General features: G+C 43.5%; 2 protein-coding genes across 2 annotated transcripts; both read left to right on the forward strand.

Moving 5' to 3' along the window:
• Positions 1–74: 74 nt before the first annotated feature.
• Positions 75–14,324, forward strand: tarbp1 (TAR (HIV-1) RNA binding protein 1). Its single transcript, XM_022195394.2, has 29 exons — positions 75–1,142; positions 1,233–1,330; positions 1,425–1,494; positions 2,013–2,167; positions 2,281–2,333; positions 2,445–2,542; positions 2,633–2,768; positions 2,853–2,949; positions 3,350–3,439; positions 3,541–3,688; positions 3,784–4,050; positions 4,647–4,744; positions 4,828–4,986; positions 5,072–5,301; positions 5,420–5,663; positions 5,825–6,013; positions 6,138–6,337; positions 6,419–6,490; positions 6,623–6,743; positions 7,082–7,192; positions 7,282–7,431; positions 7,529–7,615; positions 7,711–7,916; positions 8,009–8,090; positions 8,198–8,369; positions 8,458–8,643; positions 9,237–9,361; positions 11,830–11,966; positions 13,641–14,324. The coding sequence occupies exons 1-29, from the start codon at positions 224–226 to the stop codon at positions 13,813–13,815; spliced, it is 4,875 nt and encodes a 1,624-aa protein (XP_022051086.2). The 5' UTR covers positions 75–223; the 3' UTR covers positions 13,816–14,324.
• LOC110952059 (5-hydroxytryptamine receptor 1D) lies at positions 14,274–16,947 on the forward strand. The gene is made up of 4 exons (XM_022195395.2): positions 14,274–14,409; positions 14,535–14,750; positions 15,220–15,380; positions 15,500–16,947. The coding sequence occupies exons 2-4, from the start codon at positions 14,588–14,590 to the stop codon at positions 16,805–16,807; spliced, it is 1,632 nt and encodes a 543-aa protein (XP_022051087.1). The 5' UTR covers positions 14,274–14,409; positions 14,535–14,587; the 3' UTR covers positions 16,808–16,947.
• Positions 16,948–18,712: the final 1,765 nt, after the last annotated feature.

Raw genomic sequence — 18,712 nt, forward strand, 5'->3', positions numbered from 1 at the left:
TTTTGTCTAAAATCAATCCGTTTCGATTTACCCAATGACGTAGATATATGTAAAGAAACATCAGTAGGTTTCTTTCTGAAATCCCACCTCTCGCGAGAGTGAGACGTGACGTTTGCGGAAGTTTACATTCTGTTTTGGAAAACGTGCTGCTCATGGCAGCAATGAGGATAAGAGTCGGGTATATGTAGCTTGCTTCATCCTGACAGTATAACAGATATGTACAATGTATTCCGTTTTAATGAACGCGGTTTTGTCCAGCTCTCCGGACTACGACGCTCTGTTTAAAAGTCTGTCCTGGACGGAGGAGTCGTGGCCGGAGACGGAGCGGGTGGAAGCACTGACAGCTTTCATTGAGGGACTGGGACCACTTTTGGCAGACTCGATTCAATTTACAGACGCAAAAAGACGCTCCGTTCAAGAAAAAATTGAGTCGGTCATTTGGACAAAATGTCTGCCTTTCCTCTCTAGAATATCAGCAGAAGCTGGTGAAGGTGCTCGCTGCAGGGAGAGTACAGCTGCTGCCTGCCGGCTTCTGAGCGTTTGCATCCCTCTTTGTAACGACGAGGTTTGGAGGCGAGCTGTCTGCTTCGTCCTGCCGTCATTCCAGCTACCAGAAGAAGAGCTGCTGGGTCAGGGACGACTCTGTGTGGAGGTTGCCAGCGAAGTCCTGGCTGCTCTCTTACCTTTTCTGTCAGCGGATGAAGCCCTCACACTCACCATCTTATCATCTGCTCTGTCATCCATCAGAACTCTCCCTGATGTCCTGGTTTCCAAAATCACAGTCAGGATTATCTTAACTCTACTGAGCTGCTGCAGCGGTGTGAGGTTAAAAGGCATCCTTAATGTGATACTGGATGATCTGTACAGCTGGCACTCCACTGACCGCACACCTGTGGTGACAGAGCGGACCCTGCTGTGTCTGACTGCCCTGTCAGACCACCTCCTGAACCCTCACAGCCGTCCCTCCTCCTCCTCCTGGGAGCCTGATCCTCGTCTGTCCCTCCAGTTCTGGAGGATGGTCCAGGATGGACTGATTCACAGAGACAGTGTGTCACGTAAGAGGGCCTTGTACTTGCTGAAAAGGTGTGCAGCTCTGTCAGAGGAGCGGGGCTTGAACTGTCCTCTCTCTCCATCTGAGGAAGGTAAAATGCTCAGATTTCCTCACACTGTACCAGCTTTAAATCACAAGTGTTGGAAGGTTTGTTACTGAACTCTTCTTGAAATGTCTGCAGATGAGACCTTATTTAAATGGGTCCCTGACAAGAGCAAATTGCTTCGAGAGTTCTGGGAGGATTATGCGCTGGTGATGGAGACTCTGGAGGAAAACCAAGTAGGAAATCCCAACTAACTGCCTTTTCACTCTTTTATTCAAAATATAATCATGGTGCAACTTTTACCCCTTCTTGTCTGTCTTTCCTCTGCAGGTTCACGTTGTTCGACCAGTTTTAAACAGAATAGACACGCTGATCCGAACGACAGTGAATGATAATCAAGGTAATACTAGGGTTGAGCAAAGCGGGGAATTGCTTTGGTATGGTTATTGAAAGTTTGGTGAAAATCCTTTTCTACCTCTTTTATTTAGATTAGTTTTTTGTATGGCTTTATTTAAGTGTTGGATGGATGTAGCAACACAGCCAACCCATAATTCTATGAATCCAAAAGCACTGAACTGATCATAATCGGAGTTAAATTTCATTTCACTATAGCAAGAAAATGGCAGATGTAGATAGCCTTGAAAATTCATTAAAGATCCAGAAGTAATTCAGTGGAGAAGTGTTCTGTGTCTTGGGCGACCCACAAACACAATGGATGCAGTGGCCTTGGGTCTGAGTCTAACCCATGGCCATTTGCTGCATGTTCTTCCCTCAGTCTTCTCCCCATGATTCCTGTCTCTCTCTCTCCACTTTTTACTGTAATGAAGGCTATAAAAGCGCCAAGAATATACTTAAAAATAAGTGTTCTGTGTCTCAACATGGTCTCCTCTTCATGCCAGTTCTCTGTCTGTTTTGCAGCTCCAGGTCAAAGCCTTTTCCACCCGTCCTGGCTGCTCTGCGTGTACCAGCGGATGTTCCACAGCGAGAATAAATCCTTAATGAGAGAAGGAGTTTGTCATCTGCTCGAACTGCGGGTCCTCCAGCAATCAGCCTTTGCTTTGGCCTTTTCTCAGGTACAGGCTCAGGCACAATTTTGTCACTAAGGCTTATTTGATCACCTTCACTGAAAACACTTAAAGTCAAACCTATTTATTACATTTTTCTTCTCTGTTACATTGCTCTGAAGTTTATCGTTGGCCCCTTTATGGATGTTCTCTCCGAAACGTCCCTCTTCCACAGGTGAGGACTTAGAACCAGTTAAGCAATTAAACTAAGGACAATACAGTGCAGGGATGCTATTGAGTGTTGTTGGCACCAGACTTAAGTAACTGATTGTCTGTCCGCATGTAGGTCAGTTTTACAAAGTGTAGGAGACTGTCCTGAGCTGGCTGTTAAACTCCAAGCCTTTATGGCCTCCTTCTTCAATAGCCTGCCATCGGAAAATAGAGGTACAGAAGCCACAGACAATACATGTTGACAAAGCTCCGACTCATTATGAAATTGCCTTCCCAATTCCGGCTATTGTGTTTGTTTTGAAGGTCGTGTGTTGCTGCAGTTGATTCAGCAGCTGAGTTTGAAGCACTGGTGTGCAGTACCGCTCCTCTTCCTCTCTCAGGCTCTGTCCAGTCTCCAACCAAGTCCACTCCTGGAGACCAGTGGACTCACAGCTTTAAGGTAACTCGTCATGTTTACAGACAGGCTGTGTTGCTGCTTGTTGCGCTTGATAGGGAGGCTGATTTTCTCTGTTGTGTTTTGCAGAGAGGTGCTGCGCTGCACTATGATAACTCATCAGGTCCTGCTGAGAGGAGCTGCCCAGTGCTTTCTGTTGAACAGCGCCCTCTGCCTCACAGTAGTGGTAAGACAGAAATAGTGCACAGACAGAAACAGAAATAATAGACATGTTTTCTATCCAAAATTGGGAATTATTTTTACAGCAATTGGACTGAAAAGGAAACATCTGTAACTACAGTCCAAGTGCGAGGGAGATATCACCAAAACGATGAAAACATACGCAACACTAATGAAAAACTATTTGGCAAAGGGTACCAGTAGTTCCTCATTAACCTCCAACAGAAATGAGAAGATGACTTAGTGAGATATTTGCTGAATACCACCCCAAATTATAACATTACAAACATGTATTAGGTTAAACTAATACCTGTGATTCATTCAACAAAATAAGTCACTGATTGGACTGTTGTTGTAGTATTTTTTTAAAGATGTAGAGCTTCACTGCATTTATTTCTGTTTTTCAGAGCGCAGTGACCCTGGATGATGTTTTTAGCTTTCTGATGCATTTCCGTGCAGATGAGTCGCTGTGTAGAGGAACACAGCTCTGGAATCAGGTACGCTGTATCCCCAAGACTGATGGAGGAACAGTCATAACATGCTGAGAAGTTGTATGGTTGACTAATCGTTATCTTGTATATGTGCGACATCACTGCAGTTGTGTACCTGGCTATTGGACCATGAAGACAGTTTCAAGCCCAGGATTATGGATGGAGATGGCTTTGGTGCTTCCAAAAATACGGACACTGTAAGAGCTTATGTTCAAGATGAGATACTCACCTATCTCCGAGTCCCAGCTAGCACAGGTAAGTCTAAAGTGAAGCAGTTATAAGTGAATAATTCCATCTGGAGATGTGATTCTTTTAAAAAAAATATTAAAGTAAGTTTCGTTGCTCCCCAGGTCAGTCTGAGAGGTTACCTGACCCCAGAGAGGCTGATAAGTTGGCCAGGGCCATTCTGCTGTGTGTGGACATGGAGAGGAGCCGAACTGGAGCAGAGATCAGTAACGATCTACAGTCTTTGCTGTCTCCCCTGGCGGACACCCTGAGCAGAGTCAGCACCAATATGTACCTGCCTCTGCGTAAGAGTGACAAGAGCCTGCAGCTTGTGCTCCGACTGTTCCAGCTCGGAGCGATGCCGAACCGTCAGGGCGTTGGAGTGCAGCAAGGTTTGTAAAGATAACACAGATTCATTGTTACAGCTGTCAAGGCTGCGCTCATGTGTATGCAGCAGGTACAGTAGATGGACAGGTGCATTCATTCCATGAACAAAGCATTGCATCTCTTTTACAAATTCTGATATTTTGTAAAAAGAAATCAGAAGCAGCATTTCAGGAATTCAGAGATTCCTACTATGTGGTGTCACTTTTTTCTGATATATTCTGAGTTCTGCCTTTAATGCTCTTGCATTTCCCTCCCCTCCAACATGAATCTTTTTATCCATGGATTGAATAGCTCTTGCTTTGGATTAGGTCTCTACTCCTTTCTTTTTCATTCAGTTGGTAGATTGCAGAATTTACCCCTAAGACCTTCTTAGCGTCATTTGATCCGAGGTTTGATTGAAGACTGAGATAGATTCCAAAAATGTTAATCGTCCAATGACCTGACCTAACATTCTCAGGTCACTCTTACTGATTTATACTCTTATTTTCTTTCTTTCTTCCTGTGCTGCTGTGGCCACAGCTCCCCTTGTCATGTTTTATACAGTGAGGGACTTGGGAGCACTTGAAATCAAACACTTCATACCTCGCTGTCTTTTTCACAGGGGATAGTGTGATGGTTGCCATGGAGAAGGTCATTTTTGAACATGTCTTTCCAATCCAGGACTTTATCTTGAGGCGGCTGTGTGGGGAACTGCAGGAGGTAAGGAGCAAGGGAAACAAGTCACCATCACTGCAGTTACGTAGATGTCCTTTGTGGCTGACTTTTTTCTTTTTTTTCTACAGCTGTTTGATGTGGAGCGAGCAGAGCTGTATCTCTGTGTCCTGAAGCAACTGGTTGTCATGTGCAGTTCTGCACCACAGCACTACAATAGGATTCAGCAGAATGGTTTCCCTAAACTCATCAAATACAGCCTCATGGTCCTGCAGGAACCCAGCCAGCAGGTACATGCCCCTTTCATGGGGCAGGAATTCCATTATTCAGTTTAGTTGCTCAGCTATTCAGCAATGATTGTTTTTCCATTGCCAGGTACCGTCTGTGGCAAACCAGGTGTCTAGAGCGGTTACTATGGCATCCCTGGCTATGGTGTGTGGTCTTATGGAGGAGAAGCTGATTGTCATGCAACCAGAGACTGTTACTGGTCTGAAATCACTGAATGATTACTTTTACAGTCCAGTGTCCCCTTCCTCACAAAGACAAGCATTTCTCGGAAATGTCAATAAACGTCTACTGAAACCACAGATGGAAGACTACTCAATGTTAGTGAGAACATTTTATTACCGCTATTACAGAAAACAACAATAGATATTACAATTCAGGATAGAAATATACAGTTTTTAAGTGCCGGGCTGCCCTTTTTTTTTCTTTTTTCTGTAGTGATCTCGAAGCACAAGGCCTTCTGCAGCAGGACTGGGGACGCATCGCTGCCAATTTTCTGCGGGACCAGTGGATTTGTCTGAACTTTCTGATCAAGGCTGTTGGGATTCCTGAGTCTGTGGCGATTCCCAAAACATCTGAGACTCTCAAGGCCGCTCTGAGTTGCAGTGTTGAGGCCTTGGCTCTGCTTCCCAGCGACCTGGTGCTGCCTGTGCTCACATTTATGGAGACTGTGCTGCCACAAGTGAGTCTCACTCAATTTGGAACAGTTTAGGCGATTAGAAAGTGATGTTTGACTGTAGCATGGAGGTAGAGTTCTTTGTGAAGTAACTAGTAGTTGTAATTTTAAAAAGAACTGTGTTAGAATATGTTAAAATGTTTGTTTTTGTGACATTTTGATTGCAGTTGGTGCATGATGAGGAGGCCCTCTGTGTGGAGGCTGTGACTCTGAGCTGGGAGCTGGTGCAGGGTCTGAGCACTAATGCTCATGACTTCTGGCCAGCCCTCAAAGGCTTCATCTCCATGGCTTTCCACCCTAAACTGCTAAAGTTGACACACGCTCAGGTTCCGACCCTGACAGCCATCTTAAAACAGGTGAATCAGATTAAACCAGTTGACATAGATGGACAGGGGCCCATTAATTTGCACATTAAACACACATTTTCTCTACTTTATGCATGTTTATACACCATGTGATGGATCGTACCTTTGTTTTTAGATTGCCATGGAGTTGATGGAGCTGTCTCAGTCGAAGAGCGGCGTGTTCGGTGTGCTGCTGCAACACTGCTGTCACACGTGGCTGCCCACAGATCGAGGCAGCGGTGAGCCGGCTGACGCTGCTTTTTCGAGCGTTTTCAGTCACATCGACATAGTCAGCGAGGCTTGTGTCTACGGTCCAGTGTTCCGCAGAGACCAACGGTACGTCTCGGCAGCATTTCTCAGATTCGCTGGGCTGTCTCTCCGAGATGTTTGAACAGTTTCCCCTTGCTCTTTTAAAAGGCTCGTCCAGGATGTCCAAATATATGTGGAGCGTCTCGGTGAAAAGTGTGCGGCAAATGTTGCAGTTACAAGGTGAGCTGTAATTCTCCCGGGTGTAATTTGCTTCACCTCTGCCTCTATTTCTGTAGTTTAAAGTACAACCACTAGAGGTCTCTCTCGTTGTGTAGACATTTTCACAGCTAATCCACTGCTTTTACTCTCCAGTGACAACAGGGATGATCAATTGCCTCGCACATGTATATTGGCTTTTCTTAGTCGCCTGGATCCCTCTAATGAGCAGCATGAAAAACTAATAGAGGAGCTGGTTTTGGATTTGTTGAAAAAGGTATGTAATAGATTAGCTTCCCAATCCCAGTATGGAATCTGTTTATCACCTAAGCTTTAAGGATTTCTTGTCAAATATTTGAATTTCTGTTTTTGTTTAAGATTTTTGAAAGGAATGAAGGGATGAGCGGGGCAAATTATATGTAATTTGTTTGTTCTTTGTTCATGTATGGCCAAAAGTACCTGTTTTTGTATATCAGATTTTATTTCCACCTCATATTTAGGGCATTTTCTTCATTATCTAGCGAGTAAATGTCTCTCACGATTAACTGAATTCACACAATTAACACTTGATGCCATTTTCAATTATCTTTTCAACTCCTCACTATATCTCCTCAGGATAATGCCATATCAAAGTCAAAAGTGCGTTACTATAGCAACTCCCTGCAGCATCGTGTTAAAAACCGAGTATGGCAAACACTGCTGCTGTTGCTGCCCAAACTCAGAGGGGTAAGAAAATTACACTCTCCCTTACAATTAAGTAAAAAAAAAAAACGGAAAAAAAACTCAAAGTGTTTTTCTTGTGTTTGTGCCTGCAGGAGTTCGTTGCCACTTTGTTGGAACGTGTGTTTGAAGCTGGATTTTGCAGCAACCAGGCCTCAGTCAAGTACCTGATCGAGTGGATGATGATTCTAATCCTTTTTCACTATCCACAACACATGGACAGCTTTTGGAGCTGCTTCAACATGGTCAGTATCTATTCAGGGCACATATCTATCAGAAAATAATGCAAAAGTAGGAAAGAAAAAATTGAATTATTGACTATTTTCTGTGTTTTCTGTACAGGATCACGAACAGACCAAGACAAGTGTCTGCACCTTCTTGTCAGTCCTGGTACATTTCAGTGTCATCATTCCTCATCTTAAGGATAAGGTAAAGCCTTTGATGTTTTTTCTTTTTCACTCAAACTCCATTCTTCTCATATCGCTTTTTAGTATTTACGACATCTTTTTCCCTGTGTGTTTAAGGCAGTGCAGTTGCGTAAAGCACTAGACGTCATCCTGCAGTCGTGTTTCAACCATAACTTCAGCGTCCGCCTGTATGCCTTGCTAGCCCTGAAGAGAGTGTGGAGCCTGGCAGAAAACCAGGCAGAAGAACAGGCCGATGCTTTGAGAGGCTTGTCCTCTGTGATCAGGGCCTGTCTGAACCAGGCTGAGGCCATGCAGAGCACCGGGTGAGAGCAGAACACCTGCAATAGCCGCAAAAAGTTTGTAGCAAAAATGCTAATGTGCTTATTTGCATATGCCTTTGCTGTGTCACATTTAGAAATGCCAACAAGAACTGGATAAGGATTCAGGAGCACTTCTTCTTTGGTGCCTTTCATCCTATCAGGGATTACAGTGTTGAGGTATGCTAATATGTTAAAAAGTAAACAGAAGAAGAAGAAGCCTGCTAAACTACAGGATGACACTGAATCACACTTGTTTCTTTCTTTTTTGCTTTCTTCTACACCAGACCATCTTCTGCACTTTTCCCAGTCTGTCAGAGTTGGCGGACGATGAGTGGATCCCAACCTGGAAGTTTGAGAAGCTGTCATGTTTCTCTGAAAGTCCGCGTTTCCCTTTCAGAAATCCGGCTCCCGACTTGAACCAGCTCCAGCCTGGAGACTGGATCCAACAAGACAGAAGTATAGCAGCACCTCTCACAAGACAGCCACACTCTGCCACAATCGTATGCCGGCTCTTACTAAGTGGTAATGATGTTTTATCTTCCAGGTGAGCAGGATAAGGAGGAGCGCTGGGCCGAGGTGCAGAAGAAGATCACCCCCTGGAGGTTGGGGATTCAGGAGCAGGAGGCTGAACTTCAGCTGGTTCCACCGCAGAGAGCTGCTCGACTGGGCAAGCTGCACGGCGCTCTGCTAGTTGTGGCTTCACTTATAGACAAGCCCACCAATTTGGGAGGTCAGGAGCAGCACAACCTATTCCATCATTTCACATTTTTATCATTTATGTAGTCAGTGAATTTCTCCTTGATTTGTGTCATTCGGTTTCCCAGTAGTGAGCTTGACAAACAGTTCAGTCATAGCTTCCACCAAAAGCACTTGAACCGCTTATCAGGCCTCAGACGGCGATCGCCCGGCTTTCATCATAGACACATATTTTATGTTCTCTGCAAATGTACTCCGGCGCTTTTGTCTCAGACGATACAGCGCTGAAACAATCACAATTTGTTTATAGTAGAAAAGACCCATTTTCAAAACTAATATTGATACTGGGTGATGTAACATAGCCTTGACTGCTCTGTAAATGTTTCACTTGAAATCTCCCACTCAATTGTTAACGCCAGCCTATTTTTTTTTATTGTTTTTTTTGTATGTCTGTGCCCACGATGATAAACTCTGTATGCTTAGTCATTGCAGCCACAGATGTCATAACAAGTGTCATGGAGCATTTATTTTCAGAAGCATGCTGATGTCATTGCAGCTCCAGAGTTCATAAGTCAAATGGATGTTACTTTGCCTTTGTCTGTGTTTATTTGTTTGTTGTTGTTTTAGGTCTGTGTCGGACATGCGAGATATTTGGTGCCAGCGCTCTGGTTCTGGACAGCCTCCGCCACGTCAATGACAAACACTTCCAGTCTCTGAGCGTCTCGTCTGAGCTCTGGCTTCCTTTGTTAGAGGTGAAGTACATAAAATCTACTCACTACCTCACTAATCACGCTCGTTTGAGCATGATGGATGGTGTAGTCTTACAAAAAAAATTTTGTTGTTATAAACATGAAGACATAATGTAAAAACTGCTATAAAAGATGTGATATGAAGGCATTTTTCAAGCTCCCTCGCAGCTTTACAAGCCAGTAAGAATTTTACTGGGCTGCTACTCTCACATCAGGGAAAATAATCACCTAGCTCCCACTTTGTATAATCCAACCCCCTCATTGCCTGCTGCTTGTGAGGTGAGCCATTCAAAAAGAGCAGCTGCCTGTAGTCCACCAGGTCAGTTTACTTTCTAAGGCTTCTTCTGCAAGCCTTAAAATGTCTGGGCCAGGAGTAAATGTTCTTCTGTTGGCTGCAAGAGTGAACACAAGAGTTTCCATTCAGTCCCAGCATCTGATGAATTGAGGATCCAGTGGATTACTTGTATTTTTGGTGGCTATGTCACCACAGCAATCTGAAAATCACTTGTGTTAGGACATTGTGCAGGTGCTGTGGTTAATGTTAGCAGTAGCTTTGATTAGCATATGCCCCGATGTCAGACTTTTACGTCTGTCTGCTACTGTCCTGCTTTCTGTGCTCATATATGCTGTATTTTAGTACAGCTGAATTCCCAATAATGCTTTGTCATTTACATTTTTCTGCTTCTGTTGTCAGACAACAGAACAAATATGAAATATTGACTAAAATGCAGCCCGTTCAGACTACATGTTAATTGGCAGTCACTTCACAGTTGTTTCCAGTCGATAAACTCAGCATGCACACGTGTTGAAAACAATAACTGGTGATTCTTCTGTATTTTCACATAAAATGATCCCTCACAGAGAATATTAGAAGCAATATAAAGTCCAGGTCTCGCGGTCTACTGTTTTGCTCTGCACTATCATTGACAGATGCAGAGAGAGTCTTCTTCCTGAACGGAGTGTGAACAGCAGCAGCTTTACTGAATTTAAAACTACAGCCCGTTTAGAACACAGCTTAAACCAGGGCTTACCCAGTCATGGTGACATGAACTGTCTCTGCGGTCACTTGAGCTGAAAATAGTAAAAGGCACATTCTGTCGACATGTGAGACTTTTAATAATTTGCTGAAAATGGGACCTTCAAAGACTGAGTTGGCATAGTTAGCTGGGGGTTAAAATAATCCTCATTACATGCACACAGCATCCAAAAGAGCTGGAATGTTGTCACCAGTACAGTGGTAAGATGTAGTTCTCCTAATATCTTCCTGTTTGTGCTGTGACCCCCAAAAAAACTGTCAAGAGACCTGCTGGCATCTTTTTGAAATTCTTCAGATTTTTAAAATTTCTGGCTTTAGTACAACAACTATCAACATGGTGTATTGTAGGCGAACAGTAAATCTTCTCATGAAGCCTTAAATTAGACACTGTGAAACTTGCTGATTAGCTGGTGTCCCTCCAAGTCTGGAGCATCTTTTCATCCACCATATGGAGCAGCTGATTGGGACATTACAGTGTGACAGCTTGTAGCATTTACTCCATATATGATGTATTCTAACCCACCGCAATGTTATTGTCTGAAAAAAGGGCCTTTAACCCTTGGATCAAACCCACCACTGAGTTTTTATAGGCATATTGTTTTACAAAATGGCCAAAATTACAATATTTATCAAAGCCAGAAACTGTAAATAGAGAGAGAATTGCCAGATATAAATGTCTGAACTGCTCTCCTATGACATGCTGTTCCATCAGGGATTTTGACTAAATATCTGCTTAAAATCTTCGTATTACTTCATTCTACATTCCTCATTTACAAATTTGTTAAAAATGAACCTTTGCTATACACAGAATGCCCCTTTTTTTTTTTTTTTTTTTTTTTTTGCCGCGGACCAGTGAGGCGGCATTGTCGGCAGTATTTTAATGAGGCGATGGCCTATACCGACGAGGCAGGCCACCTTGCTGGTTATATGGGAGGGGAAACACTGTGTATATATATATATATATATATAGTGTTCCTTATTGCAACCTTTGGTGACTCAGCTGTGACAAAAGGTCAAATGACAAAAGTTCAGGGACTTTTTGTCTGAAATTGATTGATTGTAGTCTGTGTTTTGAAACAAATTTAAAAGGAAATGCTAGTATAACATCTGTAATATGTAGTCTCACATTTTTTCTTTCCATTATTGGTAACATCTGTGAGCCCTGTTATTTCTTTTTTTGAGTTCTCTCTACATATAGTCATAGTTGTGCTGTTTCTGTAAAGGAGCAACACTTTAATTTGAAGTAGAAAATGACCTCCCGTTGAGTGGAAAATGTGATAAGAGCAAAAAACACCCAGAAACTGCTCCAGGCTCAGATGGTGGTTAGATAGCGTTAAACTTACTTTCCTCCATTTAAATATCTTTTTAACTCACTTTGATTGCTCCTTGTTTGTCCCCATCATCACTAACATCATACACCGTATCTGTCCTTTAGGTGAAGCCAGTGGAGCTGACTGACTTCCTGCAGGTGAAGAAGAGTGAAGGATACTGTATTGTTGGTGTGGAGCAGACGGCCAACAGTCACGGCCTCCAGGACTACCAGTTCCCTGAGAAGACTCTGCTACTTCTGGGGTACGACACCTCCAGTTAGTGAAACCATGAAAAAGGCTCCAAGAACTGTTTTTCCATCGTTAGCACACAACCAGTTGTGCATAAATGCATGCAAGCCTCTGTCTTCCCATGCCCTTGTGACTCTCGCATAGATAAAGGTGTTAGCTGACGAGGCTATTTAACGTTCTCTCACCAGCTTAGTGTGATTCCCTGTGAGGATTGCACATCTCCTCTCCATTGTGTACCTGTCGGGACATGCTGGGCTATAATTGGCTCTCCCAGAGGAGGCGGAGGGGAGCAAAGGAAATAAATTACAAAAACCAATACAAGCAGTGCAATGACAGCAGAAGAAATACATTAATCTTTGTTTAGTGTTGTTCGTAACGCTGCCCTGTGGCTTCCATTAGTTTGGTCACCGTGACACAAAAAATCATTTGTAGCTACTCAAAGAACAGAAGCATGTGCAACAGGAGCCGCACGATTCACTCTCCTCACTAAACGTGTTTCGCAATTTCGCAGCCGACCTGGCGCAGAGGGAAGAATTAATATTGATCCCCTCTGTGTAGGTGTCCTGTTTTGTTTTACCTCGTTCAGCCACAGAGGTGTGAGCAGCGCCGTTAGCTTAAACACCCCATGTGTGAGTTCAATCTTGAGTGCTTTCACAGCTGTGCTCCCCTCGGCTCAGCATGGCCCAGCTCTAATTTCTCATCAGGTCGCTTTTATCTCACCCACTTGCACTCAAGATAAATGTAGCTCATCAAATCACGATTTCTTACTGTGTGGCATCCTCTGCAGACACCGAACGCCAAACTCATTACCTCTTTATGTTTGCTTTGCATGTCCCATATTTCCCATATTGCTGGAGCTCGGTATGTGCTCGGTTGATTACAGCTTGAATTGCTCTTGGAGTTGCACTCGTGTGTCATCTGTGTTACGAGTTTAGTACTCATAATTGTGAAGGCTTGAGATTAAATAAAGAGCAAGTTGGCTGCTCATGTTAAGGGCTCTTAAATTTAATCACATCTATATCGTCATGAAGCCAAATGAAAGATCCGTTTAGAAAAATGTTAAGTATACTGTATATATATTATACACTGGTTTCAGCTTGATTCTGCAGTTTATCCGGATAATTATATGATTTAATTTAGTAGCATGTCCCAAATGACTCAACTACTGAAAATACAGTAAATAGCCCGTTCTTGAGGGATTCGTCTGAATTTGCGCAAATATTTTTGTGTGTATTTTCTGTTGATCTGAATTCTCTTTGGGAAGATTTTTCATCCTAAAAAGAAAAAGTCTTCGGGGTAAACACTGAGTCTTTCCAATTGAAGGCATTCAATATTTTGATAAATATTATTTTGGCTTTCTTGACAGTCGTTGGATATAAACATTAATATTTGTGCACGGCTGGCTTGCTCAACTTCGAAAAAAAGACTGGATACAGGGAAATCGGGTAGCCTGACAGTTCTAAAGCTTGGTAAATTAGAGGTGTTGCTTTAGAGGCATTGGTAGATAGATTGTGTTACCTTTACCTGGCAGTTTCTTAAGGTCTTTGTGCCAGGCTAAATGAATCATCTTGTATTACTTACAAATGGGTTACTTTCAGTGGTAGACGTTAATCTATATTTGATGTTAAAATTCCCTTTTGCTTTGCTACGTTCTACGATATTTTGATTTTCTCTTTCCCTTTCACAGCAACGAGCGGGAAGGTATTCCTGCCAACTTGCTCCAAATGTTGGACGTGTGTGTGGAGATCCCTCAGCAGGGTGTGATCCGCTCCCTCAATGTGCATGTGAGCGCTGCCCTGTTGATTTGGGAATACACCCGACAACATCTCACCTCGGCCGAGGTCAACTCGAAACGCAAGTGAAGAAGAAGAAGAAGCCTGACATGACATCGCACCACCAGATGTTGACCTTGCTTGTCCTCCTCTGGTGGCACGTCAGGGGAGAGTTGAAATGAAAATGCAAACTTCACCTACTGTCTGTGAGGTTTCTGCATACTGTAGGTCTTGACTTTCGAATTCTACTCTCAGCATTGCTCTTGTGCCTTAATGAGAGCCATGAATAAAGCTCAGTTTTGGCTATTGCACCTAAATGTGCCACTCGGCATGCTGTTATATTAATGGAGGGAGTGCTGACAGAGCAGCAGTATAAATGGAAATTTTCTCCTTTGAGGAAGGTGTTTTGTTTATGTGAGCTTTTAGTTTTTGCCTCGGAGCATCAGGACTGGGTTATAGTGTTCACCCCCAGCAGATTCTGATCTCAGTATTGCATTTGTATTAGCATGATTTTCAGTATTCCTAGTGCTTTTTATTGCAGTTTATGATTTAAAGATGTCATTTTTAAAAACATATTGAAATAAATATACTTTTAATCATTTCTTTGCCTTGTTGTTCTTTCGTGATTGAATACAGCTCAAGACGACAGCAGTAACAGAAGAAGCAGTGAAAGGGTTAAATCAGGTACAGTAGGTGTTCGTGTATCCTCCTCCCTCCGTTTAAAACGACCTGGTTCACATGGAGACCGTCCAGGCAGAATGGGAGCAGATGGAGCACTTGTGATGACAGTAATTTCTTTTTCCATCTAGTCCAGCTTGTATGTGACTCATGATGTGAGGACAGCGGCTAATTCAGGAGGGTTATGGACAATCTGGATGTCTCCTGGTCGGAGCCCAGATCGCTTCTGCGGGCGGCAGCAGTGATCAACGTGAGCCTGACTAAGGACACAGAGCTTGGGATGTCCAAGAGGACTCAGCTGGTCCTGGAGATTCTTATGGTGCTGATGTGTTTGGGCGCTGTGACAGGTACAGACATGGTGACCGGGTGACATTTTACCTTTTAAAGCGTCAACAAAACTGAGAATCACACTTATAAGCAAAAACATGAGTTCTATGTATGTTTCCTTGTTTCAGCACCTCAATAATATCACCTGTGATTTACATAGTGAAGTATTCATTTTCTATAGTTTTACCAAAGAAAAAATTTTTTATATATTGCATCATCTCAGGTATGTTTTATCTGTGTTTGGAGGAAATGCTTACATTTAAGGAAGTATTAGAGGATCTTGGGAAAAGTTTGGCATTTTCCAACTCTTTTAGTTTAGCAGCCTAAACATTAATAAGAACAAATCTGTCTCTGTGGCCACAATTTTCTGAAATCACAGGATATTACTGTGGGGATTGTGTCTCTGTTGCTGGGTTTCACATGGAAAAGATGTTTGTGCAGTCTAGAATTCACCCTGACCTCTCTGTGTGTTGTTGGATCTCTGTGCAGGTAATATCCTTGTCATTGTTATTGTGGCTGCAACCAAGACTTTCCACTCTGTGACATCAGTGCTGATCATGAACTTGGCCATCAGTGACCTGCTGGTGGGCATCGGAGTCATGCCTTTTGTTGCTCTGTCTATCATGAACCATGGATGGGTGGATTTTAGGGTAGGACGGCTCTCTTCAGTGATATAAAATGTTCTACATTTGACCTATAGCTAACTTGTTTTGTGTTTACATCCGTTTTCCTTTGATGCATTCAGTGTGCATGTGTTCCTGTCTGATAGGACCTCTGTTTGTACGTGGGTTACACCTCCTCTGTGTACTGCACAGCCTCTGTACTCACACTAGCCGCTATTGCCCTTGACCGCTACCACTCCATCATAGACTGCCTGCGCTACAGCTCCCGATGCACCCTGTGGAGGATCTGTGCTGTGGTGCTGTGGATCTGGCTGCAGGCCTTGGCCACCAGTTCTCCTCCACTGCTGGGCTGGGGCTCCATCAGCTTTGTGGTTCCAATGTACAGCTGTGCAGTCAACTGGGCCAGCAGTCCCAGCTACACTGCTTTCATGGCTGCGCTCTCCTACCTCCTACCTGCAGCTGTCATCCTCTTCTGCTATGTGAACATTGTCAAGGTGGCCCGCAGCCATGCCAGGAGGATTCATACACTGGAGGACTCTGTCCAGCGCAGCAGGAATCCATGCTCTGCTTGTCCTCCCGATGACTCATCTCAGCAGCACTGTGAGAGCCTCCACAGCCCCTCCACACTCATCTATCACGTAAGTGGACAGTTTGTATCTGAAGTCACTACAGAGGAGAGGGATTTTATCAACTCTGCTCTTCCAGGTGCTACTACAGAGCAGAGCAACCCAGCATGCAGACGTTTTTTCTCCTTTCTGGCTCAGAGCACCTCCCAGGCGACTCTGCAGAACTCCCAGCAGCACAATCACGGAGTGTTGCGTCTCTTCATGGTCATCTCAGCTTTCTTTCTCTGCTGGACACCATACATAGGCGTGGCCCTGATTCAGGCCACAGAAACTGCTATTTCAGGCCGATCCAACCTTGTCCCTGCCTCTGTTGTTACTTTTTCCTACTGGCTGGTGCTGCTGAACTCTGATATCAATCCTCTATTGTATGCTCTGCTTAGCAAGCGTTTCCAGAACGCTCTGGAGGGACTGAGGCAAAAAATAAGAGCTCGTCTGGGCAGAGTGGTGGGCAGAGAAGGGGAGGTCAGAGCGGAGGGGGATGAAGGCAGGAGCAGTGATCCATGCACTCTGACCACCACCAATCCCAGCCCGCCCTCCAGCTTAGAAAGTGTGACCACTGACAATTCAAAGTATTCCTCCTCCATTTTTACTGTTAGCACTGACTTCAAACATCATTCTGATGAACATCTATGGAAGGTGTGTCATCCAGAAAATACCCCCCCACCCTCCGTGTGGCAGGATGCTGCTGGTGACAGAGTGGACCACCTGCAGGTCCCCTCTCGACCACAAGAGAGCAGCAGACTTCCTTTTTCTGCTCTGACTGAGGAGCGACAGGCCACTTTTTTCTATGGCCAGATAACAGTCAGAGTGGAGCATGATATTTGTTGACCTGATTTCTGCAGAGAATGTGGCTGAAAGAAAATCAGCTGTCTCCTCAGACTGCAATTAACAATTATTTATTTGTTTTGTACACATATTTTCTCAATAAATCACGATTTGTTTGGTCTGTAAAGGTCAAAAAAGGGAAATGTGCATCACAGTTTCACAATTTGTGTATTGATTTCATTTCTTTTGTCTGATAAGCAGTTCAAGTCCGTGAAATATTCACACTTTAGAAGCTCAATCTGTAATTTATCAGCATCTCAGCAATTATTCAATTATGAAAATAGTCCATCAGCTATTTGATCAGTCATACCAGAATTAAATTAGATGTGTCAAACTTTTACTGCACCAGGAAATTGCCTGCCACATCAGTTCATGCTGCAAGCTCTGCATCGCTCTGACAGCTGATCTGACAGGTCAGACAGCTGAAAGTACAACAGAACAAGATCCAGGAACTCTTGTTTGACTTTATATAGTGCAGACAGCTGTGAAAACAACATTTTTAGGTGAAGTATAATTAGGGTACAAGCACCAAACTGCGAAGACCCTATTGAACTGCTAGGGTTTCTTATGATTATACTTTCTACGTCTGCTGGGGGGAAAAAAATCATTTTTGAAGCTCTAAACATACACAAAAATGCATGAAAATTTGCACACACACCACAACCGGCAAAAAGTTTTATATTTCAGGGGAATGGCACAGGTGTGTGCCTCCAGTCTGGAGGCTTTGGAAAATCTTGAAACTGAGGGTTCAACCATCCAGCACAAAGGTTGAAGTCCAACCTCCTGAGAAAAACGGTCGAGACGAGACTCCAGTTAAAAAAAACTCGAAAGCAACAAAAAAATCGATGACAAAGACACACAAAAAAAGAAGGATTAGCGTCTGAATAGGTAGCTCTAGCTCTACCTCAGGGGGGAAGAAGAAAGACTACCAAGTGGAAGATAACAGGTTCAAGACCCACCATCAACTTTTTACTTTGTTTCTTTGTCTAAGTTTTTCCAAAAAATTTAAGAAGGGTCTGGTCTTGAATCAGTGACCTACAGCTCCGTAAGCAAACCCTTAACTCACTGAGCTACAGATTAGTTAAAAGGAAAGAATTTCGTCATCCCTTTGACATCGTAGTTTCCAAGTGACCACACAGGTGGAGCCATGGCGGAGTCTGGGAGGAGTCAGGGTGGAGTCAAGGCGGAGAGTAGGCAGGGAGGTGGGTGGCAGCCTCTCCCCTCTACCCCCCCCCCTCCCCCACTTCCCCCCACTGGCCCCCTCTATTCCCCCACCGCCCACCACACCTTCCCCCGCCCGACGAGTTTTTCGAAAATCCGAGTCTCGACGAGTTTTCCCGAGTTTCTGGAGTTTCCACGAGGTTGGAGGCAGAAGAACTTGTCATAAAGAGGTGTTGAAGTCAGCGAGGATGGAGTAACTTTTTACAGCGACGAGAAGGAAGACAACGAGAAGAGCAAGTCTTTAACCAGCATCCCTAAAATCCAGGGAGTCGGCTCCAGAGAAATGAAGGGAGGTCAACTTTTATCAACCTCCATCCAGATGTTCAACTTGAAATCTTTGACTTTGAGATTTTTAGCACCACAAACCTTTAGTATCACACTTTGTTATCATTTATTAGGACTTTAATGGAATCCACCAGCAGATTTAGTTTTTGTTGAGAAACTTTATTCTTGCCGTCGTGGGACTGCAGTATTTAAAACTCTTCCTTCTATTTGACCTCATGTTTATTAGTTTTAGTGGAGAAAGTTATTTTAGTTGTCTTAGTCTTTTAAAAAACAAATAATAAATTGGATTAGTCAAGAGGTTTAAATTTCTTACTTATTTTAAATGACAAAAAATATAAAAATAACCCGTCCTGAAACAATTTGACCTGTAATTGGCATTATATAAATAAAATTTAATTTAAA

Source organism: Acanthochromis polyacanthus, chromosome 15 (genome assembly GCF_021347895.1).
Source record: "Acanthochromis polyacanthus isolate Apoly-LR-REF ecotype Palm Island chromosome 15, KAUST_Apoly_ChrSc, whole genome shotgun sequence".
NCBI classification, from domain to species: domain Eukaryota; kingdom Metazoa; phylum Chordata; class Actinopteri; family Pomacentridae; genus Acanthochromis; species Acanthochromis polyacanthus.